General features: G+C 42.4%; 1 protein-coding gene across 4 annotated transcripts in view; it reads left to right on the forward strand.

Annotated features, from left to right (window-relative positions):
• The window catches only part of dscam (Down syndrome cell adhesion molecule), a 306,034-nt gene that overhangs the window by 188,131 nt on the left and 93,328 nt on the right, over nt 1-24,575 (forward strand). For all 4 annotated transcript variants that reach the window (XM_031895759.1, XM_018091117.2, XM_031895760.1 and 1 more), the window contains 10 exon segments: nt 316-489; nt 9,150-9,349; nt 10,944-11,040; nt 11,830-11,958; nt 14,611-14,778; nt 17,899-17,969; nt 18,276-18,516; nt 20,078-20,224; nt 21,784-21,939; nt 23,243-23,376. In XM_031895759.1, the coding sequence (XP_031751619.1) occupies nt 316-489; nt 9,150-9,349; nt 10,944-11,040; nt 11,830-11,958; nt 14,611-14,778; nt 17,899-17,969; nt 18,276-18,516; nt 20,078-20,224; nt 21,784-21,939; nt 23,243-23,376 (1,517 nt within the window).

Genomic DNA, 24,575 nt, shown 5'->3' on the forward strand with positions numbered 1-24,575 from the left:
TATACATTATTTAAAAATGTCCAAGTGATTAGTAAGTGCAATAGCAATTGAAAGCAGTATCCGTCTGCCTGTTTATATTCTCTGCACTGCTGGCTCTGACTCCAGGAACAATGTAGCATTCCGCTCGAAGTGAATGGTGCTTTCAGCTGCAATGCCATTTCCAAGTAACTATAAAGCAATGAATGTATATGGCACAGTTGCTTAAAATGACATTTTCTTTCATTAAGCAGTGTTTTTATGTTTTCTGTTAGTGCAGTTACTATTGATCAGGTCTGTAAAGGTATCAGATAAAATGTTTATTGTGTGTGACTGCAGGTGCCGGAGTGCCCCAGTTCCAGCCTATTGCGCTGAATGGACGAATACAGCTTCTGACCAACGGCTCCTTACTGATTAAGCACGTTCTGGAAGAAGATAGCGGATACTACCTCTGCAAGGTCAGCAATGATGTGGGAGCAGACGTCAGCAAGTCCATGTATCTCACAGTTAAAAGTAAGAACCAAAAATGTTTCTTATTTCCTAACGAAGGAGTTTTATAGCAAAGGGCAATTGAATTGTCTTTTAATGAAATAATATGATGTATTCCTCAGACTGAGGCAGGTAAAGTGCATAAAAGAGCATACACACAGGGACACATGACTAGGGCGAACCCCAAATGCTTTGTTAAAGATTTGGACTAATACCAAACCAAATCCTAATTTGCACGTGAAAATTAGGTTACAGAAGGGTTAAAAATAATATATTTTTTTTAACTTCCATGTTCATGTAACCAAAAGTCACGTGATTATAAAGATTCGGATTTGGTTTGGCAAGAAGCTTGGATTTGGACCAATACAAATCCTGCTGAAAAAGGCAGAACCGTCGTCAAATTCCCGAATCTAATCATGTATTAGGTGCATCCCTAATGATGACCATGTGCCCTAGCCCTGTAACCCATAGCAACATGTGCCCTAGCCCTGTAACCCATAGCAACATGTGCCCTAGCCCTGTAACCCATAGCAACATGTGCCCTAGCCCTGTAACCCATAGCAACAAGCTAGCAGTTGGCTTTTGACTGTCCCTAGTTCAGTAAGCAAAACATTTGCTATAAGTTACAAGTCTAAGACAACAGTGCTGGTTTTAGTGTAGGGCTTTTGCCCTGGAACCTCAATAATAGAGGGCACACTTATGGAATTACCTGTAGCATAGTCTATGATAGGTACCATGAATGCTTATGCTGTGATTGGTTATAGGGTGGTTTATAGGGACTTGTGAAAATTACTGAGCCCTAAGTGCTGTTCAGCCCAGTATTTGTTCTAATACTATACTGGTATGGGACCTGTTATCCAGAATGCTCGGGACCTGGGGGTTTTTGCGTAATCTGGTTCTTCATACTATTGGGGTTATGTAATAAAAGGCACTAAGTTTGCCCAGGAGCAGTAACCCATAGCAACTAATCAGCATATAGTCTCTACTGGTCACCTGTTTTAAAGCAAACATCGTATTGGTTGCTATGGGTTAATGCTCCTGGGCAAACTTAGTGCCTTTTATTAGATTTCGGGGTAAAATCATTTTAACATTAAATAGGATTGTTCTGCCTTCAATAAGGATTAACTTGGGATCAAGTACACGGTTCTATTTTATTATTACAAATGATTTCATTATAATGAAGTATGGGAGACGGCCTTCCCATAATTTAGAGCTTTCTGGATAGCGGGTTTCCGGATAACAGATCCTATACCTGTATATGGCAAAGGGCTGATAAAATGCTCTAATTCAGGGTCCCCAACCATTGTTTACCTGTGAGCAACATTTAAATATAAAAATAAGTTGGGGAGCAACAAAAGCATCAAAAAAGTTGCTAGGGGTGCCCAATAAGGGTGGTGATTGGTTATTTGGTAGCCCAATGTTGACTGACAGCCTACAGGAGGCTCTGTTTGGCTTTACACTGGGTTTTATGCAACCAAAACTTGCCTCCAAGTCAGGAATCCAAAAATAAGCCCCTACTTTGAGGCCACTGGGAGCAACATCCAAAGGGTTGGATCACTAGTCTAATTGGTGGTTGGTCTGATCCTGTAGCCTTTCAAGAGTTCTGCGTTGCTGCCCCATAGCCAAGGGAGTCCTGTGCATACATAGGCCTGTATAAAGGGCACCCATTTACCTTTACTGTTGCAAAGCATCAGAGAGAGTGAGAGAGCAGCAGGAAGGCTGCACTAACCAGGCCGGGTCAGTATATTACTGCCATGTTGCAACTGTATCTCTGTGTAGGGTTTCCATCTTTGTTTGGTGGAAGATCCAGACTACGGAGCAATGACACTGGAGGTGTAGGAATATCCATAAATACAGTTTTGTGTGCTTTTTTGGAACAGCCTGGCCTTATTATCCGGTGCTCCACTGTGGGATGTGTGAGCCGGGCCTCATGTACTTACAGTAACGGAATGCCTGATGGAACCCCCAGCAGTGAGCTCCCCTCCGGTAGCCTTTCATTGGTCATGCATAATGTGCCCATGAGCCTTTGCAAGGTCACCCTAACTGTCTTGTTTCTTCTCAGAGCGGGCACTAGGAAGGGGGGGCAGAACGCTGAAATGCCCCACAGGCCCTTTTCTAACTGACAGAAATGCAAAAGGAAAATGATTTTCCAAATGAACTTGTGCTCCTTGTATTGCCGTGTGTATACCTGGGAACGGCAGGGAAATTACAGTATTATTTGTAAGTGTCTCAATATGAATATATTTAGCCTTGACTAGTGGAGCACACAAACAATATAAATTAATTTAACTAATATGGACAGTACCATTACCTTGCTGCAATGTGTGCTCTATAGATATATACATATATATGGTTACACGGAGCAGAGGTATCCTAAAGGTCCCCATACACGGGCCAATCCGCTCGCTTGGCAATGTCGCCAAGCGAGCGGATCTTCTCCCGATATCTCCCACCTATGGGTGGGCGATATCAGGAGAATCCAAGCTAATTTGAGGCCAAACGATCGAATTATAATGACGGGTATAGGAAAAGTTGGTCCGAGTGACCACAGCAACAAGCCAATGCGGTCCCTGATTCAACTAGATTTTTTAACCCGCCTAATCGATATGTGCCCGATTTCAGGCCAGATATTGGTCGGGCAGGCCCCCTTGTTCCTGCCCCTACACGGGCTGATTAGCTGCCGAATCAGTCTAAGGGACCAATATCGGCAGCTAGAATCGTCTCGTGTATGGGGACCTTTAGCTATACGGCAGGCAAGCAAGAGATATCTAAATGGCAGCCCTCCCCATTTTGTTCAGCAAGTGCTACCATCATGAAGATTACCAGGGGATTCTGGGTAAAATATCTAGGCCAGCAAATACATTTTCAAGTTTTACGTAAATGTGATGGTGCTGGTGAACGGAGGGGATAAGTGCAGTACAAACGGTGTGGTTTGGGTTGGGAAGACATGCCCAACTTATATACATGGTAGGAGAATGTATAGTTTACATCATTCAAGCAGGCCCAGGGCAAAGATCTCATTAGCTAGCCCGCTGTGGCTTTAATTATTATACTACCCACAAGCAGATGGACTTATATAATAAGGGAGGCAATAAAGACATGTTTAAGTGGGGTTCAGCTGCACCGTCCCTGGACCATCAGTCATGGTAGTGAATGAACCATCCAGTATCTAGTAGAATTAAGTCTAAAAAACAACAGGACTTTTCTAGAAAAACTCAACTTAACTCTACTAGATACTGTATATCATGACCTGGATGAATGAGAATCTTCATAGACTGAATGAACCATCATTAAAAAGTGGGAAAACAGATTACAAAGTGGATTAAAAATGAGGGGTCTGCCATGTTGGGGGATGATTGAGTCAATGGTTATAAGCAGATGACAGGTCTAGTGGGCCCCCCTGTACTAATGGACCCTGATCAAATGCCCCTTTTGCCCATTTATTAAAAGAGCCCTGCCTTTACATTCAGACTCCCAGCCCCCCAGCCCTGCAGCTTGGGAACCACTGAGCATGAAAAATAGATCAACATTCTACAATATCAGGCCCATTCTATGCTGCTAAACGCCCCCAGGGTTGGACTGGGGTGTGGAGGGCCTCCCCCACCGAGGGCCCCCCACCCGTCGTTCTTCCCTGAGCGTGTAAATTTAACGCATCGGGGCAGGAGCGGTCGGGCAGGGGGAGCGACACAACGGTCGGGTTTGGCCCGCCGGGGCCCACCCGGATTTTTCCCGGTGTCCCGGCGGCCCAGTCCGACCCTGAATGCCCCTAAACTCTACTGGGAATGAAGAATCTGTAATTGGTTGGAAACTCTGACATTTAGAAACCATTCAATGTCACCTTGACCAATACAGGTCATGTCCCCATTTTGGCATTCAGAATAAATACTGTTCATAAGTGACGCGGGCCTTGGCCAAACAGACAGTCTCCATTCTGCTTTTCATGTAATAAGTCAGCTTGGAATGTATTCCTACATGAATAGAGAAGAGCACAGCCTGAAACCCGAGCGAGGTCATCCATCTTTCATATTAAATATTTAGCAAAATTTCACTAAACTGACTGCACTCAGTGGCACGCTGGCTCGCTCAGTACTACAAAGGGACTTTGAAGTCGGAATACTCTGAAATACCTTAATCTTCTTGCTGAAAGACACAAATCAGATCCCAGTTTTTAATAGACTTGCAGTGTAGACTATTAAATCTTTACCTGGCACAATCTGGTCGTTATTATTAACCCTTACGCAGCCACTTTTTGCATGATGTATGAGAAAATACACCTCCTGCTCATTAGAAAGGCTCCAATGAGGAGCTCCCTGTCCGTATGGAGCCGCAGCTCTACCAAGGGGATTTTAGGAGCTGTGTATTATCGATTACATACCTGCATTATCTATTACATACATGTTCCAATTGGAATGTTCTAGTGCATACATATAGGAGCAATCCAGTTCCTGTAAAGCCATACAGACTCTTTCAAGTCAAGCCCTACTTTTTCATCCAGCTTTAGTTAAAGCAATACTGTCATAGGAAAACATGTTTTTTTTTTAAACCCCATCAGTTAATAGAGCTTCTCCAGCAGAATCTCCTGCATTGTAATCTTTTTTTCCCATGGGGCTAGCCATATTCTTCATTTCCCAGGGTGCAACAGCCATGTGACCTGTGCTCTGATAAACTTCACTCACACTTTACTGCTGCGCTGCAAGTTGGAGTGATATCCCCCCCTCACCCCCAGCAGCCAATCAGCAGAACAATGGGAAGGGAGCAAGATAGCAGCTCCCAGTAGGTATCAGAATAGCACTCAATAGTAAGAAATCCAAGTCCGGCTTGGGACTCCTCCAGTTACATGGGAGTAGGAGAAACAATAGGTTAGCTGAAAGCAGTTCTAATGTGTAGCGCTGGCTGAAAGCTCAGACTCAGGCACAAGGCACTGAGATGGCGCCTACACACCAATATTACAGCTACAAATACATTTGTTGGTTCAAGAATAAAAGGCTAAATGGCAGAGGGAATTATTTGCTGTGTAACAGTGTCATTTAGAATAAAATTTAGAATAAAAAGTACCCCATAAAAATCATGCAGAATCCCTTTAATAGCCCCCCTTACTAAACAAGGATAGATTTATTGTTTACCAGATTACAAGGATAGATTTATTGTTTGTAATAGCCGATAAATCTGTAATATGCTTAAGTTCTATATTTATTAGAGAGATGAGCTCATTGGTGAATTAAATTGCGACTGGCAAGGCTGTATTCGGGGTGGGGAACATCAAAATGGAGACCTAGTACATTTCTCTAGTAGAGGAAGGCAGGTTGCACTGTGTTTTGCACATTTTTTCAGGTGGTAAGTGGCCCTTGTTCCTAAGCCAGCTGGGTACACTGCAAGTATATTCCCACAACTTTGTAATACTGGTCCAACTCTAACTGGTGATTTATCAGCTAGACCAATGGAATACAAGATGGCGGTATATATGATATTTATGTATATATTTTGTGAGGTGCAATGGACAAAGGGAGCCCAGGAAATAACAGCTCCCCTTGGACTCGTGACAGGACTTCCCTGTGTCCGTATTCTCTGTACTTAGCACATAGATTTTTTTGGATACAATTTTCACCTTACAATACATCTGCCCTTAAATGTATAAGTCCTGTAGCCTCCAGTTGTTGTGGTGTGCAACCCCCCTGCTTATTAGCTGGGAGCAGTTCCATAGTGGGCTGGAGCTTGAGGGATGGGAGGCTGACATTCCTGGCCTAGTTTGTGCAGTGTTTGCCTTCAGCGGGGGGCTGGCAATCTGTAACCTGCAGGATAATGACAGTGAGAGGCTGCTCTGTGTATGACAGTTGCATCAATTCACAGCTTTACCCTTCTGCTTTGAGGTTTTCTTTTTTTTACATTTTTCTAAAGGAAATCGGAAATCATAGTCTCTAAACCTCTAGGTACAAGCCTAATAAATAGCTAAAAAAAAGCACCAATGATATAATAATATATATTATATATATAATATAGAAAGCAAAACACAAGAATACAGTTAATATTATGTTGCCTAAATGTAATTTTTATACTGAGTGCCATGGATCTTAAGGGCCTCAAATACTATTAATGGGTGCAGCAAAAGTGCAAAAATCAGGTTATCCCCCCCTGTATAAACATGGGTTATCTTTTTTGGCCACTCCCTGTTCTCCCGAAACAACGATTATGATTGGCTAACAGTCACCAGACTTGAGGAACTGAATTTTCATTGGAAGCAGCCTAGGTGGTCTTCTCAGTGTGGCAGATTCTGTTAATGCCTATAAGAGGGGCTTGGATGAACAAGCAGAATATCCAAGGCTATTGAAGATCTTCCCTTAGCTAGTATACAGTAGGTATTAGTATATATAGTTTATATATGTAAGTGTATATATAGGTTGGTATAAGTATGTGTATATATATATATATATGCACTGGGGTTTGTTTGGAGGGGTTGAACTTGAAGTTGATGTTTTTTTTTTCAACCCAACATAACTATGTAACTACATGCACTATGGTGACTGTTTCCCTCTATTGCCCCAGTGTTGATATACATGTATACAAGGGAGGTCCATTCTTAGTCATCTGGATCACTCTGAAGGAAAGGAAGGAGGGAATGGTTAGATTGTGGTGCAGAAGAAGGCTGGGATGTACCAAGTTCATGGGGCCACAACGATTGACCTGATGCTAAATAACGTTTCAGAGACAGAGATGCCAACATTCTGGAAATTTGGGGGATTTTATTGGCCCTGTCTGAACCCCATTACACCCTGGCCATGTCCATTTACATCCATGAAGCCCCCAACGCTGCCCCCACCTTTGGGTGCTTTATGATTACCATGATTAGGGCATTTACTGTATGTTCATTTTCTCAGCTTAACCCTTGCCGACTGGTGTCTCTCGCCGGGGGTCTGATAGCTGCTAAAGGTTAGCGCTCTGTTCCACACATTCTCTCTCATGGAAATCTCTTAACTCAATCCTAATTTAATCCTGAGAAAATCAACCTGGTGGTTTCCCTCCCACTCTCCAATTAACCTCTATGAGGCATACGGTGCCGGCCATTATGTCTCTTGTGGTTTTCTTGCAAAATTCCTTCCCTTAGTGAAGTTTTAGGCTGACATATTGCCAGGCTCTCGAATCAGTGGCGCTGCCATGTGAAAAGGTCACGCCACTTTCCATTAGCGCTAATAAACCATAATTACAGTCATTTACTCAAAAACTCTTCTGATTTTGCCGTCCTGCCACTTACCCAGCATCTGACATGGAGCGCTTGCTTTTTAACCATTTGTGTGCAGCGCTGCACAGTATAATGGATAAATACAAACAGGGGGTTATTAAAATAATAGATAAATACAAAGTATAACAAATATGTAGTACATGTATAAACTAACTGTAACATTAGGAAGCGGACAGGACAGTAGCCAACCTATAGTTATGGCATTAGAATGTTAGCAGGGTCAGGCTGAACCATAACCAGTTACAGCCATATAACCATCAATATTCTGCTACACCAGCCTGTAGCCAAACCCAGCATTAGACCTTCATATGTATAGACCAAACTATAGCCAGTCAGAGCATTATTACATTATAAGACTAGATCAAATCGTAGCCAATCATAGCATTAGAACATCACATGGGTAAACCAAACCGGAGTTATTCAGAGCATTAGATTTATCATCACAGGAGAACTTCACATGGATAGACCATGCTATAGCCAATCAGAGCATTAAAATCCATTGTAAGACTAAACCAACGTGTAGCCAATCACTGGGATGCTTCACATGGATAGACCATACTGTAGCCAATCAGAGCATTAAAATTCATCGTAGGAATACAACAACCTGTATCCAATCACAGGGAAACTTCACATTGATAGACTATACTGTAGCCAATCCAAGCATTAAAATCCATCACAAGACTACACCAACGTGTAACCAATCACAGGAGAACTTGACTTGGATAGACTATACTGTAGCCAATCCAAGCATTAAAATCCATCACAAGACTACACCAACGTGTAGCCAATCACAGGAGAACTTGACTTGGATAGACTATACTGTAGCCAATCCAAGCATTAAAATCCATCACAAGACTACACCAACGTGTAACCAATCACAGGAGAATTTCACATGGAAAGACCATACTACAGCCAATCAGAGCATGAAAATCTATCACAAGACTACACCAACCTGTAGCCAATCACAGCATTAGAACTCCCCATGGATAGATTAAGCTGTAGCCAGTCAGAGCACGGTAAACTTTACAGGGCTAGAAGAACCATTTGAAAATTTAAAGGCACAGACCAACCTGCAGCCAATCATGATGCTAGAACATCACAGGGAAACATCAGACTGTAGCAGACTTGTGAACCTTTCTGGATTGTAAGGAAGTCTGGATTTTTATGGAAGTATTTATACCCCCAGCAGGGTGGACATGGTCAGTGTCCATGGACAAAGCATGGCGTGGTTCCTCTGTATGATCTCAAGTTTACTTCAGGTCTAGTAGTTACCCATAGCAACCAGTCAGCATGTAGTACTTATTGGTCAGCTGTTTGAAAGCAAATATCTGATTGGCTTCTAGGGGTAACTAAAGCAGGGGCAAACTTTGTGCCTGTAATTACATAATCTAATGTTTTTTTGGTAAAACAAAAATAATTGCTCACATGTATGTTTATTTCCGATATACAGTCCCGGCAATGATCACATCGTATCCGAACACCACGCTAGCAACCCAAGGGCAGAAGAAGGAGATGAGCTGCACGGCCCATGGAGAAAAACCCATCATAGTCCGCTGGGAAAAGGAGGATCGTATGATTAATGTTCCGGAAATGTCTCGATACTTGGTATCCACCAAAGAAGTGGGGGAGGAAGTGATATCGACTCTGCAGGTACAGCGAGCGGGGGTTTTTATTCCATGTGACACCAAAAATCCTCAATTTATACAACACATACTCTGACTGACGCTCATTTATTATTATTTCAAAGGTTTTGGAATGGATTTTTTAGTTATTTTCTGTATAACAGACTTTAAAGAGTTTCTTTCACCCATTTGGAAGATGCAAAAGTGTTTGGAGATTCTATTTAATTCAGTGGTATACATATTATTATTGTGTATATTACACAGTCATTTATCTGCAAACAGGTTGAGCAGCCTTTGTACACTGTAGTAAACACTGTTCCTGTACAACGAGATTTGCCATAATTCACTATTAATTTTTGCTAAAGCTCTTAAGGTGGCTATACACGAGCCTATTTCAGCTGCTGATTTGGGTCCTTCAGACCAAATATTATCTGCCCTAGTATGGGCACCCCCGACGGGCCTACCCAGAAGCCATCTGGCCTAGATCTTAATGGGACAGGTTTGATTTTCCCATCGGATCAGGGACCACATCGGCTCATTGATACAGTCTTGTCTGATGGGCCATATACCTGCCATTTTAATTTGGCCCTACCATTGCATTGTGTATGGCCACCTTTAGTTAGGTGGGAATGCTGTATCCCAGCAGGAAGGCGGTCAACTTTCTCTATTGTAAAGCTGGCCATACATGTGCCGATATAATTGTACTAATCAATTGGACTGTGTGTGGGCTCTGAATAATCAGCCCGACAAATTTTGTGCCACGGCGATCGGCCGTTCAGTCGGATAACGATAACAACTTTGATATCCATGGGTGACCTGTGTAAGTTTGTCAAAGTTTCACCCTACAAAAGCTGTTTCTCTGTCAGTTTCTTGTGAATAAAAACTGAGGCAGCTTAGTGCACACAATCGATTGTAGCACGTTCCTTTGTATAAACACCTACTATACGTTTAAGCGAGAATGTCATCCTTGGGATGAAAGTTTTCATGTGTCACTACTATTTCCAAGACAGCTTTCGTGCAATGGTTATCTGCCAATTAATGGCCAGAACATTGTCCCCTTTGTTATTTCTCCAACTTTAATCTTAGAATTTAAATCTGAAGTTAGTGTTAGATTGTTGCATTAAAACAGTGGTTCTCAACCTTCCTAATGCCGGGACCCTTTAATACAGTTCCTCATGTTGTGGTGACCCACAACCATAAAATTATTCCTAAGACCTTCAGAAATATGTGTTTTCCTATGGTCTTAGGCGACCTCTGTGAAAGGCGCCCCCAAAGGGGTCCCGACCCACAGGTTGAGAACCACTGCATTAAAATGTAGGATCAATATCGAAACATTCATCGTACAGCAACTAAAATCTAATTGTGTATGCCCGGCTTTAGTGCACGGCTACTTTAACTACATAATGCCCCCTATTTTAGCTCACTAATAGGGTCCATGTTGAATATGTCCATCTTTCAATGATTGTTTGATTGTATGTGCTAATATCTTGCTACAAATGGAATAAATACTCCCCCTAGTGGAAAGAAAAGAGAGATAAATGTGAGGCATGAACTGAATTTGTATATAAAGAAAGGTTTAACCACTTTGCTACTAATATATTTATTATCTTTGGCCAATGCAGATTTTGCCAACCGTTCGGGAAGATTCCGGCTTCTTTTCTTGCCATGCCATTAATTCTTTTGGAGAGGACAGAGGGATAATTCAGCTGACGGTGCAAGGTAAGGTGCAAAAAATGAAAAGCTGCCATTCCTATCTAGGAATCAGTACAGTTTTGTCTAAGGGTGTGAACTTATTGGTGGGTTGCTGTGTGTCCCACCCCTGTACATTGCAAGGGAGTCAGACACGTGGCACCTCATGTAATTGGTCCCACTGAGCTGCATTGCTCTCTGCCCGCAGGATTGAAAATGAGCTTTGAATGCAGAAAGAAATGTGTTCAAGATACACACATATATCAGCACACTACTCGTGTCAAATGTTACTGGTGCAATTTCCTACATACACGCTTTATGCTGTGCAATACAGAATCTGCAAGGCTCTTGGCCTACAGGTTTTCTTTTGTTTTCTAGTTTTCCTATTTATTATGAAAATAAGGGGTTTACTAATTTCCCTGTTTTCACAGTGAGAGGGTAGAGGTGGTGAATCGTTTATTTGCAATAGATGGTTCAGATGGTCCCTATGCCTTCATTAATCTCTGCCTCAGCACAGCCACCGCTAAGAGTGAAGACACACAGAGCTACTTAGTAGCAGCTACTTGTCACGGCTACTAAACACCAGAAAATCCCCTGCCATAGACAATACTGAGAATTGCCTCTGCTAAAACACACGTAGAGACAATTATCAGTAAATGATCAGCATTGTCTGTTTTAGTAGCCACGACAAGTAGCTGCTACTAGTAGCTCCGTGTGTCTTCACCCTAAAGGAAGTGCCAGAGGGTTCATACCCTAAACTACCCAATATCTTCTCATTTACAGCTCTGAGTGACTTTCATGCCTTGATTTTTTTGACAGAGCCCCCAGACCCACCGGAAATAGAGATACGAGAGGTGCGAGCTAGGAGCATTGCTTTGAGATGGACGATGGGATTTGATGGCAACAGCCCAATTACAGGCTATGATATTGAATGCAAAAATAAATCAGGTACTTTCATGGCAGTATCATAATACATATATCATAATATATATATATATATATTCACTAAAGAACAAAAAAAAATGATGATGAAATCCAAAGACGTCATTGCAGCTTAAGGGACATGAAAATCTCTTGGAGAGAACCATCCAGCCTGTAGGCCACCATGCCAATAGCTTGAGGGCATGACTGACTGTAATGCCAACTAATTAACCTTGTTGAAACATTAGGTATCAGCCATTATGGGGACACAATGTAAGTTCATAGTGCTGGCTTTGGTTTCAAGTCATTTAGCCAAGTGTTCTGTCATGGAGACCTTGTAGAGCAGAGATGTAAATAAAGGGTCTGCTGATGATGATGTTGGGGGGTCTTTACAGTAGAAGTATCAAGGGGGAGCTGCAGGTTTAGAAGGGAATTAAAATACAACTGGGCGAGGCCTCAGAACTGACTGTGCAGCCACTTACATGAATTGCTAAAGAGCACAAGGTAAGCGGATCCTTTTCTGCAAGATCAGCATCTCACCAAAGTATCAGGCAAACTGTAAGTGAAGCTGAGCCTTTTGCCACCGCAATGGAACTTGTAACAGTATGAGCATATAGTCCAGCGACTACTGTATATCCTGTACAGAGACACCGCATAAACCTATAACAACATAGGGATTCCCCTGTACTAAGGACAATTCAGCAGGAACAGCCCCTTACGTTTGCTCATTGCCTGTACAGAGAGATACCATAAAACTATGGCACATAGGGATTCCCTTCTACTAAGCACAGTTCAGCAGGAACAGCCCCTAAATTTGCTCATAGCCTGTACAGAGAGATACCATAAAACTATGGCAGCATAGGGATTCTCCTGTACTAAGCACAATTCAGCAGGAACAGCCCCCTAAGTTTGCTCATAGCCTGTACAGAGAGATACCATAAAACTATGGCACATAGGGATTCCCCTGTACTAAGCACAATTCAGCAGGAACAGCCCCCTAAGTTTGCTCATAGCCTGTACAGAGAGATACCATAAAACTATGGCACATAGGGATTCCCCTGTACTAAGCACAATTCAGCAGGAACAGCCCCCTAAGTTTGCTCATAGCCTGTACAGAGAGATACCATAAAACTATGGCACATAGGGATTCCCCTGTACTAAGCACAATTCAGCAGGAACAGCCCCCTAAGTTTGCTCATAGCCTGTACAGAGAGATACCATAAAACTATGGCAGCATAGGGATTCCCCTGTACTAAGCACAATTCAGCAGGAACAGCCCCCTAAGTTTGCTCATAGCCTGTACAGAGAGATACCATAAAACTATGGCACATAGGGATTCCCCTGTACTAAGCACAATTCAGCAGGAACAGCCCTCTAAGTTTGCTCATAGCCTGTACAGAGAGATACCATAAAACTATGGCAGCATAGGGATTCCCCTGTACTAAGCACAATTCAGCAGGAACAGCCCCCTAAGTTTGCTCATAGCCTGTACAGAGAGATACCATAAAACTATGGCACATAGGGATTCCCCTGTACTAAGCACAATTCAGCAGGAACAGACCCCTAAGTTTGCTCATAGCCTGTACAGAGAGATACCATAAAACTATGGCAGCATAGGGATTCCCCTGTACTAAGCACAATTCAGCAGGAACAGCCCCCTAAGTTTGCTCATAGCCTGTACAGAGAGATACCATAAAACTATGGCACATAGGGATTCCCCTATACTAAGCACAATTCAGCAGGAACAGCCCCCTAAGTTTGCTCATAGCCTGTACAGAGAGATACCATAAAACTATGGCACATAGGGATTCCCCTGTACTAAGCCCAATTCAGCAGGAACAGCCCCCTAAGTTTGCTCATAGCCTGTACAGGGATGTGCCTGTATAATAATACCAGCATACTCTAGATTTTTCCCCCCACCTACTAAATCACAACATACCAATTCAGTAAGATCAGTGACTCTATAAATGCACAGAGCCCAGTATGAATCCTATGCAGGGTTGCTAATGCCTGTGCCAGTAGAAACAACAGATTAGGGCCGTGACTGTAGGATGTGGGATCTGCTCAGTGACTGCTTATCCCATTGGCAAATGTCAGGAAAATTCGCTGACACGCCATCTTTCTGACTGCAGATTTCGGGAAAAATCTCAGCAACATCCATCAGTGTATATAATGAATAGTAAGGTTCTTGAGCAAATACTGCAGTTGGCTGCTAGTAAACAAGTAGCGCCATAGATGGCAGCTTTTTAACCCTTGAAATTCCAGTTTTAGAGTAAGACACGAGCTACAAATCGATAGGAATGTATGTATGTATATCTTACAGTAGAATACATTAATACAAACGGGGGGTTATTAAGATAATAATAGATAAATACAAAGTATAACAATAAATACAAATAAATACAAGGTACAGCTGCAATAAAGTAAGAGTCAAAGACACAAGAGGATGGAGGTCCCTGCCCCATAGAGCTTACAATCTATATAATGCACTGAATCCATTATTTTAGGGTTCGGCTGAACCCCAAATCCCTGGTGAAACATTCAGCCAAATACAGAATTGAATCCTAATTTGCATTGTGGGGACAAAGTGCCCTGTAAGGTCCTGCAACCCCCCAGCTTCACCCTAAGGGCCCCACCCGAGTACGGGCACTGACGCAACATGTGACTTTTTCTTTCAAGACTCGTGGGATTCTGTGCAGAGAACCAAAGACGTATCTCCTCAGCTAAACCAGGCCACCATCATTGACCTCCATCCGGCATCCACGTACAACATCCGGATGTACGCCAAAAATCGTATCGGCAAAAGTGAGGCCAGCAACGAGCTCACCATCACAACTGAGGAAGCAGGTAGGGGCCTTTAATAGACACTTTTATATCCAATAATGTATTTTTTTTATTGATGGTAAAATAATTGTTTTTATAGGAATTATATATATGTATATTTTATTCTATCATAGAGCCACAATGCATTATAGGTCTTTTATTAATCAGCTCAAGGTACAGGCAGTTTGTGTTGCTACCAGGAATCAGGTGACATCTAGTGGTCAAAATAGGCAATGATACTTTTAAAGGGGATGTAAACCCAAAAAGAAACAAATATGAAAATGAATGAAAGCAAGTGTAATTCCAAGCATTTTTTCCCCATATACGTTTGCTGGTTTTCAAGTTGTTTCCAACTGTAACTGCTATTGAAAATCCCCAACAATTAATTGATTATTATCACCTTAAAGTGGACCTGTCACCCAGACATAAAAACCTGTATAATAAAAGCCCTTTTCAAATTAAACATGTAACCCAAAATCATTTTTTAATTAACACATCTTTACCCATTTTATAAGCATTTAAAAGTCCCAGCTGTCAATCATATATTGCCTGACCCGCCTCTATGCCTTTGAGAATTAGTTTGACCCCGCAGCAGGGAGCTGGGAGGGGACTACAGTCCGGCCCCCCAACAGTCTGAGGGACCATGAACTGGCCCCTTACTTGAAAAGTTTGGGGACCCCTGCCTTAAACCAATAAATGATTGAGAAGGAAGCCATCTTATTCTTATACTTCACTGCTAAGGTTCTAAATAAATATACATACAGATATACATAAACTACACAACAAGTGAAATAGGGCAAACATTTAATGGTTATAGTTAATTACAAATCAAAACATGTAGTTGGCCAAACTGTACCAAACAATATAAGGGTGCATCCCCATGCTCCACCCTCCTTACACATTTTGCACCATTGCGTGTCTTGCATATTTCACTCATTGTGTAGCTTATCATCACCTTACAGCAATGTTCCTCCTTAATATGCTGATTATGAAATCTCCTTTCCTCCACTCCCAGCGTAATTGCCACCAATGTAACATTAACATTGTTTTGTAAATAAAAACAGACAAAGCACTTCCCTTGCGCCAGTGTTTTGCCACCTGACTTGGCGGCACATAGAGAGCAGAGCGAGTGTAACTAGCAGGGAGCACTTCATTTGCTGTAATATTGAGCTGCCCGCGCCTGGCGAGCATATGGCGTCTGTTTATTTACTCATATTCAGTGTCTGTAAATAAATCCCTTTAAATGATCAATTTGCTTTGCCTGCTCCGCAGCAGATGATTTCCATATAAATGTTTGTCATAACATCAGGGCAAAGCCGGTTGGTTTCACATAATTACACCATTAAACATGAAGCCGTCGTTACGCGGCCTGCCAGCTGTTTGCTCCACTTGCATGGAATTATTGCCCGACATTAGTAAATCCCCAGATGTTTCAGCATAATCCCCTTACCCCAGTCCTTGCTTCCCTCACCCCAACAGACTCTGTCTCCCTGATTTCAACTGGCCCTTACACCCCAAGGAAATGCGGCTAAAATATATTCTATTCTATTATATAATGTTTTTTATTTTCAGCTGGAGACATAAAGCTGTCTAAAGATCCCCATACACATCGCCAAGCGAGCGGATCTTCTCCCAATATCCCCCACCTACGGGTGGGCGATATCGGGAGAGTCCAGGCTAATTCGATCGTTTGGCCCTGGGGCCAAACAGCGGGTATAGGCAAAGTCAGTCTGGGGACCGCATCAATGCGGCCCCCGATCCGACTAGATTTTTAAACCTTGCCCGATCGAGATCTGCCCAATTTCAGGCCAGATAACGGTTGGGCAGTCTCGTCGGTAGTGCCCATACACGGGCCAATTAGCTGCCCATATCGACAGCTAGAATCGGCTCGTGTATGGGCACCTTAATGGGAATTTATTATACAATGAAATACAATGGAATAATCTTTAATCCCTACCCTATAACCTTTTATACCTGTGAACCACATTGAAATGGAAAAGTATTGGGGAGCAACACAAGCATGGAAAAGTTCCAAGGGTGCCAAATAAGAGCTATAATTGGCTATTGGGTAGCCCCTATAAGGACTGGCAGCCTATAGAAGGCTCTGTTTGGCTTTACACTGGGTTTTTATACAATTAAAACTAGGGATGCACCAAATCCATTAGTCAGTTTGGGATTCAACCTTTTTCAGAGTGTGGGCTTATGCATTCTGTATGTACCCCTTACCTTTCCCTCGGTCTGGTTAGTGGGGTTGCATATGTGCTATGTACCAATCACCTTGCCATGTCTCTGGTACATCATTCTTATTTTATGGTTCATACAGTATGTGATTACCCATTCCTTTATACTGAATTCTGTATGCACTGCTCACCTTGCTCAGAATATATTTGTGGATTAGACTGTGTGGTACAACTGTGGCTATGGTAAGTCATTTATTTCTTAGTTACAATGTTACCCATGTATCCACAATAAAGATATAATTGACAAGAAGCATTGGGCTGGCTTTCCTTGTTAAATGGGATGTAAACCCTGCTGCACTGCTCAACCAAATGTTACTCAGTTGTTGCTGAACTACAAATCCCAGAATAATGTAACATATAATGAAGGGTGAGGCATGCTGGGAGCTGTAGTCCAGCAACATCAGGGTTGTATTCTTAAAGCAATATTGCACAATAAAACTTTTCCTACACGTTTCCCAAAATCTCAAGGGCCGGCGGCTGCATTAAAATGCAAGAAATCCCCCAATGAGAATCCCAGCTGATGTGAGTAAATCCGGCTCCCTGTTCTCTGTTCCTGCAATTGGAGTTGGGAGCAATAAGCACAGTTTCCCAGCACTGAACAAGTCTGTCCCTTTATCCCCATGTCTGATTCCTGTGCCATATAATGACGGGAAAATGCCATCATTATCTCTATATGTAAGGTACCAGCAAGGGGCCTGACACAGTGCTGGGAATCAGCATTCTCATTGGTCACTTCTCTTGCATTTATAATAAGGTTTTTGGTCAGTAGAATTCTCATTGGTGAATTTTCTAGCATCTATAATTGTTAAATTGGGTTTACATCCCCTTTAATATGGCAGCTCAACACTGGACAATCATTTACTAAGACAAGGTAAAATAAATTGACTGTTTCCTTTCTTTTCAGCTCCAGACGGACCCCCTCAAGAAGTTCAACTTGATCCTATTTCATCCCAGAGCATCAGGGTTACCTGGAAGGTACTGTAACGGCTAATGTACTGTTCATCTACAGATGGAGCACAAGTCATTGCAACACTGATTACGTACTGGGGCTGTATCTGGGTAGTAGGGCACGTAGGGTACAATATATGCTGTACACTGAGGTAGCCCCTAATCCTCACATCGGTATAGTTATATACATTCCTGATATACACATACACTTCCTTACAAGAGGCAATTGATAAACAAAAAAATGGCTCTTGCTAATTATCTTAAAGTGACATTCCGCCGATAAATATCTAATAATATGTGAAATTATTTTTACTTTTCTTTCTTTACATACAGGCACCAAAAAAGCATCTCCAGAACGGCATTATCCGAGGCTACAAGATCGGCTTCCGGGAATACAGCACAGGTGGAAACTACCAGTTCAATATCATCGACGTGGACACCACTGGGGACAGCGAGGTTTATACTCTGGATAACCTTAAAAAATTTACGCAGTACGGCGTAGTGGTGCAGGCTTGTAACCGGGCTGGGACTGGGCCGTCCTCTCAGGAAATCATCACTACCACTTTAGAGGATGGTAAGTCTATGTGTAAAGATATAGGACCTATTATCCAGAATGCTCGGGACCTGGGGTTATGAGGATAAGATCAAATAAACCCAATAGGGCTGTTCTGCCCCCAATAAGGGGTAATTATATCTTAGTTGGGATCAAGTACAGGTACTGTTTTATTATTACAGAGAAAAGGGAATAATTTAACCATTAAATAAACCCAATAGGGCTGTTCTGCCCCAATAAGGGGTAATTATATCTTAGTTGGGATCAAGTACAGGTACTGTTTTATTATTACAGAGAAAAGGGAATCATTTAACCATTAAATAAACCCAATAGGGCTGTTCTGCCCCCAATAAGGGGTAATTATATCTTAGTTGGGATCAAGTACAGGTACTGTTTTATTATTACAGAGAAAAGGGAATCATTTAACCATTAAATAAACCCAATAGGGCTGTTCTGCCCCCAATAAGGGGTAATTATATCTTAGTTGGGATCAAGTACAGGTACTGTTTTATTATTACAGAGAAAAGGGAATCATTTAACCATTAAATAAACCCAATAGGGCTGTTTTGCCCCCAATAAGGGGTAATTATATCTTAGTTGGGATCAAGTACAGGTACTGTTTTATTATTACAGAGAAAAGGGAATCATTTAACCATGAAATAAACCCAATAGGGCTGTTCTGCCCCCAATAAGGGGTAATTATATCTTAGTTGGGATCAAGTACAGGTACTGTTTTATTATTACAGAGAAAAGGGAATCATTTAACCATTAAATAAACCCAATAGGGCTGTTCTGCCCCCAATAAGGGGTAATTATATCTTAGTTGGGATCAAGTACAGGTACTGTTTTATTATTACAGGGAAAAAGGAAATCATTTTTAAAAATTAGAATTATTTGCTTATAATGGAGTCTATGGGAGATGGTCTTTCAGAACATAATAACAAGTGCTGCGCCTGACCCTCTAAAGCCCACCTAGAGTTGGAATATATTGGACTGATCAGATCATTTGCCCATTGTTTGCCCAGTATTTGGCCAGATATCAATCTAGTAAGCCAATAAGAGGACCAATAAGACTGAAGGACCAAAACAGGTAATTTTGCTGAGATGTGGCGGAGCTGGGACACTCTTTATGATGCCAGTAAACATATTAGAATTAACTGTATCCCGGTAGTTCTTAGTTATGTTGAATTAAAAAAACAAATTTCTCCAATAGGCCTACGCTTTTTGTGCCCTAGTGCTGCAGTTCCAGCGATGGCTCTCAATTTGCTGCCCCATCACTATCTGATGTCAGTTGTATCCATGTCCTAATTTAACCAATAAGTTAGTCCAATAAGTTAGAACTTAAAAGCTACGGTTGCTATAGGTTACAGAGCAACCATCATTTCTAAATGAGCATAACCCTAAAAATGTACTTTATTGGATTTATAGAAGTGGAAGGTAGTGCCAGTGTAGTGCCCCCTGTGGTTCAGTGAGGGAAGTGTTTAGGCCGTATAGCTGGCATTATACACTGTGTGCAGTACTTCAGTGAAATGTGTTCCCAGCTGAAGGAATGGAATGCTAATAATATATGTTTTCCTTTCAGTGCCCAGTCGCTCCCCTGAAAATGTCCAGGCATCTTCCACTTCCCCGGAGACAATAACCATATCTTGGTCTACTCCTTCCAAAGAAGCCCTAAATGGCATTCTGCAGGGATTCCGGGTGATTTACTGGGCTAACCTAATGGATGGAGGTACGTGGGAAATCTGAGCAGGACTAAATTTACTGCGATATGGTATGGATTCCTTCTGGTGCTGCCCCTAAGCCATTCCGAGGCTGAGAGCCAATGTGGGCTAAATGTACTCTGACATTCACTTCAGCCTGAATCCTACTGAGAATTCTGCACCATGTTAGATAATATAGTGGTAGCTTGGCACTACATTTCACCAGTGTCGGACTGGCCAGGGGCCCATCAGAAAACCTTACACCACGGACACACTCTCCAAACATTTTTTCATCCACTTCTTACTCTATAGTTTTTTTTATCTTTACATACTATAATCTATTCTTCTATATATTTAGTGGCTTTGTTCCCATAGGGCAATAGGGAATGAATTAGGCCAAATGGTTAGAAGCAGGAGGGCCCACTGACACCTGGGCCCACCGGGAGTTTTCCTGGTATTCTTATGGGCCAGTCCAACACTGTATTTCCCTCCCCTATATTGCCTCAGTTGCCTGTACCCTCTCCAGAGGCAAATCATGGGTATCCATACTGCTATCAGCCTACAATAACTAAATGTGTAGCAGAGTCAGGGCCGGGTATGTGGGAAGCACCGTAGGTCTGGCAGTGACGAGCACAATTTCTCAGATGGGTGCGCACTCCAAACACCAATGGAAATGGTTTAGAATCAAAGGTTATTTCACATCAATCCTGACATGTTTCTTGTCTTTCATCACGTAGTTATAGGCATATTATCATACACATAATCACAAAATATAAAATACCAACAGATCTGACATCGCAACCTCTATCACCGCCCTCTCCATAGTTAAGTCGTACTTATCTGATTGAACAACCAATGTGAATTCTACTTTATTTCTTTTTAGTTCAATAGCCAGTTTCAGCTACATTAGTTTAATCTCTAAATTGTATGTATGTATGTATGTATATGTTTATTTATAAAGTGCTACTTATGTACGCAGCGCTGTACAGTAGGATACATTAATACAAACAGGGGGTTATTAAGATAATAATAAACACAAAGTATAACAATAAATACAAGATACAGTTGCAATAAGTTAAGAGTCAGACACAAGAGGATGGAGGTCCCTGCCCCGTAGAGCTTACAATCTATATGGGAGGGGAACTTACAGACACAAATAGGCAAATATAAGGGCTGTAGGTCACAGTGGGTGGCACTGCAATATAAGTGCTAATTTACTCTATTATACCTCTGTTATACTCTACCATAGGTCTGGGACTAGGACGGCATTAAGCAGGGAGAATATTGTGAATTCTAGGGGTATGAGAAGTAAGGTGCCGAGCAGGAAGGTGCATTTGGCAGCACATCACATGCACAATTCTCAAATTCTAGAAAGCATTTATCAATGGGTTATTCCACATCTAGGGGCATTTCTTTAAAGGTGCATAGAAGAAACAGTATATATTTACTTACTTTAAGTTGATGGTACTCTGTAATATATAAAGCTGTGATTTCCACCCAGAAATGGTTTGCTCCATTAATGTCAGTAGGTTACTCCAGTCTATAGTGGGGGCAAATAATATGCAATTATTCTTTCTTTGTTTCCTAGAGCTGGGTGAAATAAAGAATGTGACCACAACGCAACCCTTACTAGAGCTGGACAATCTAGAGAAATATACCAACTACAGCATCCAGGTGCTGGCCTTCACCCGGGCAGGGGACGGGGTGCGCAGTGAGCAGATATTCACCCGCACCAAGGAAGATGGTAAGTGCCCTGACTGTACAAGAAAGCAAATAATCAAAACTTATAAAAAATAAAGAAAGAAGACCAATGGAAGAGTTGCTCAGAAATGGCCATTCTATAACAATAAAGGGGTGAACCACCCCTTTAAATACTGTAGCTTTTATAGTAGGTATATGAAAATGCTATTACAAGGATCAGCCACTAGAGGTAGCTAATTGCCCACATTATATAACACAATCAGCAAAGTATCATTTCCGATGTATTGGGCTAATAGTCTGTTAATTTGTAGTGTTAATTTGAAAATAAATTTGAGATTCTATGTTGCATGAATTTAAACTGCCACTGCCCCATTACGGTTTGTCATGAATTCCTCTGGTGAAATCACTGTTTGATAACATAATAGGGATCATTTAGCACTGGTACAGGCGCAAAGTGCAGGATTGCTACAGGGATGCAAGGATACTCCAGTACCCTACAGGGCGCTTATGCCTGTACCAATGGCACCTGGAGGCACAGGGGAGCCTTGTGCACCCTAATATCCACTCACACTTAATATGGGAGTTCCATAGGACACCAACGAGCCTCCACCTTCCTGGATATATTGCTGCATAACAAGCAATAGGAAAGGCCTTAGGGTGTAATGAGCACATTTCAATGGCGCAAGATGCAAAGTGACAAAAACCTGCCCCCTGGTGGCAGATTTTTAAAAAAGATTTTATCATGAGGCCCCTAGTGTACATTCCCTTCATATCCAAATCACTTTTAGGAAACTAAGTGCATGATGGGAAATGTAACCATTTGGGCACACATCCACCATTGCCTTACTGTGTGCCACTATTCTTATTATCTGCCCGTGTATGGGCACCAACGACGCGCCTGCCCGACCGACATCTGGCCTGAAATCGGGCAGGTTTGATTTTTCCATCGGATTGGGGACCACATTGGCTCGTTGACGGCGCCTATGTCTGCCATTTTAATTGCTTCATATCACCCACCCATAGGTGGGCATATAGGGAGAAGATCCTCGGATCTTACAATGTATGTGAACTTTAATTCAGTTTCTCATTCCTTCCTTACTATTCTACCTGAGCTGCTGAGATCGCTGGGGCCAGGGAGTTAGATGGAGGCTGATATTATACAACTCAATCACTGTCTGTTGACCTTTAAGTGTTCAGATATTTGTTCTTTTTAAAAAAATTCTCTTCTACATGGATACATCTTCTTGCAATCTGAAGGTACAGTGCAGTAAATGAAGCTTTTACAAGGTTACATCTCAGTTGCCCAGTAATATCTGTCCTTGTATTCATTCCATTCCATGATGTAGTTCCAGGCCCCACCGCTGGCGTCAAAGCAGCTGCCGCCTCGGCTTCTACGGTCTATGTGTCCTGGCTTCCTCCTCTCAAGCCAAACGGCATCATCCGCAAGTACATGGTGTTCTGCTCACATCCCTACCCAACCGTAAGTGGCAACTTATTTAACTTCACACAATCACATACAATACAGTAGCAATGTTCCAATGCCTCACTGATTGTGGGGAGCCCCTGTAGCCAGTATAGTATTCATTTATAGTCTATAGCAGCGCTATGCTCCCAATTAAGCACTGTGCAATGAACAAAGCAATGAGAGTGCACATCAATAATGAAATGAAAGAGTGTTCAAAGGGGGTCTAATTGCAGTTTAGATCCCAATCCCATTGTTATAAATTGTCGGTGGGCTACAACTCCAGCAACTTGAGGCATGTCTGGGAGTTGCAGTACTGCTGCATAAGGGCTCTGGCACATGGAAATATTAGTCGCCCGCGGCAAATCTCCCTGTTCGCGGGCGACTAATCTCCCTGAATTGCCATCCCACCTGCGACAATGTCGGACAGGGAGATTAGTCGCCCGCGACAAATCTCCCTGTTTGCGGGCGACTAATCTCCCCGAGTTGCCATCAGTTGCCATCCTCATGTAAGTCGTCGGTGGGATGGCACACGCTGCGCAGGCGATTTCGGCAAATCGTCGAAGTTGCCTCGCGCCATTTTCGTCGATTTGCCGAAATCGCGCCGCCGCGTGTGCCATCCCACCGGCGACTTACATGTTCGCCGGTGGGATGGCAACTGATGGCAACTCGGGGAGATTAGTCGCCCGCGAACAGGGAGATTTGTCACGGGCGACTAATCTCCCCGTGTGCCAGAGCCCTAAGGGTTGTTCTTAAAACCAGGTTTACACAGATCGGCTGGAATTCTCATTGGAGGATTCTTTTGCATTTTAATGATGGCATTGACACTGGCAAGCTCTTTAGAAAAAGCAAAGTTGCTTTAAAGGGGGTGCCAAATATTAGTGCCCCTCTTACCCAGTGATTGTAATCACTTACCTTTTACCTTGGGCTGGTGCCCCAGTTAGGGGAAAAGTGTACCAGCCTGGGGTAAATGCAGGGCATCTCTCTTCTATCTTTGGGATCCTGGAGTGAAAAATCTGGCTTTTTTGTTAAACTTCAGAGCACCAGCCCAGGGTAAAAGGTAAGCGATTACAATCACTGGGTAAAGGGGGGCTAATATTTGGCACCCCCAGTGATTTTTAACTTTCCTTCTCCTTTAAATAAACATTGCTTTTTCTGAAGAGCCTCCCAGTGTCAATGCCATCATTAATATGCAAAGGAATCCTCCAATGAGTAAC

This window comes from Xenopus tropicalis, chromosome 2 (assembly GCF_000004195.4).
Source record: "Xenopus tropicalis strain Nigerian chromosome 2, UCB_Xtro_10.0, whole genome shotgun sequence".
NCBI lineage: Eukaryota > Metazoa > Chordata > Amphibia > Anura > Pipidae > Xenopus > Xenopus tropicalis.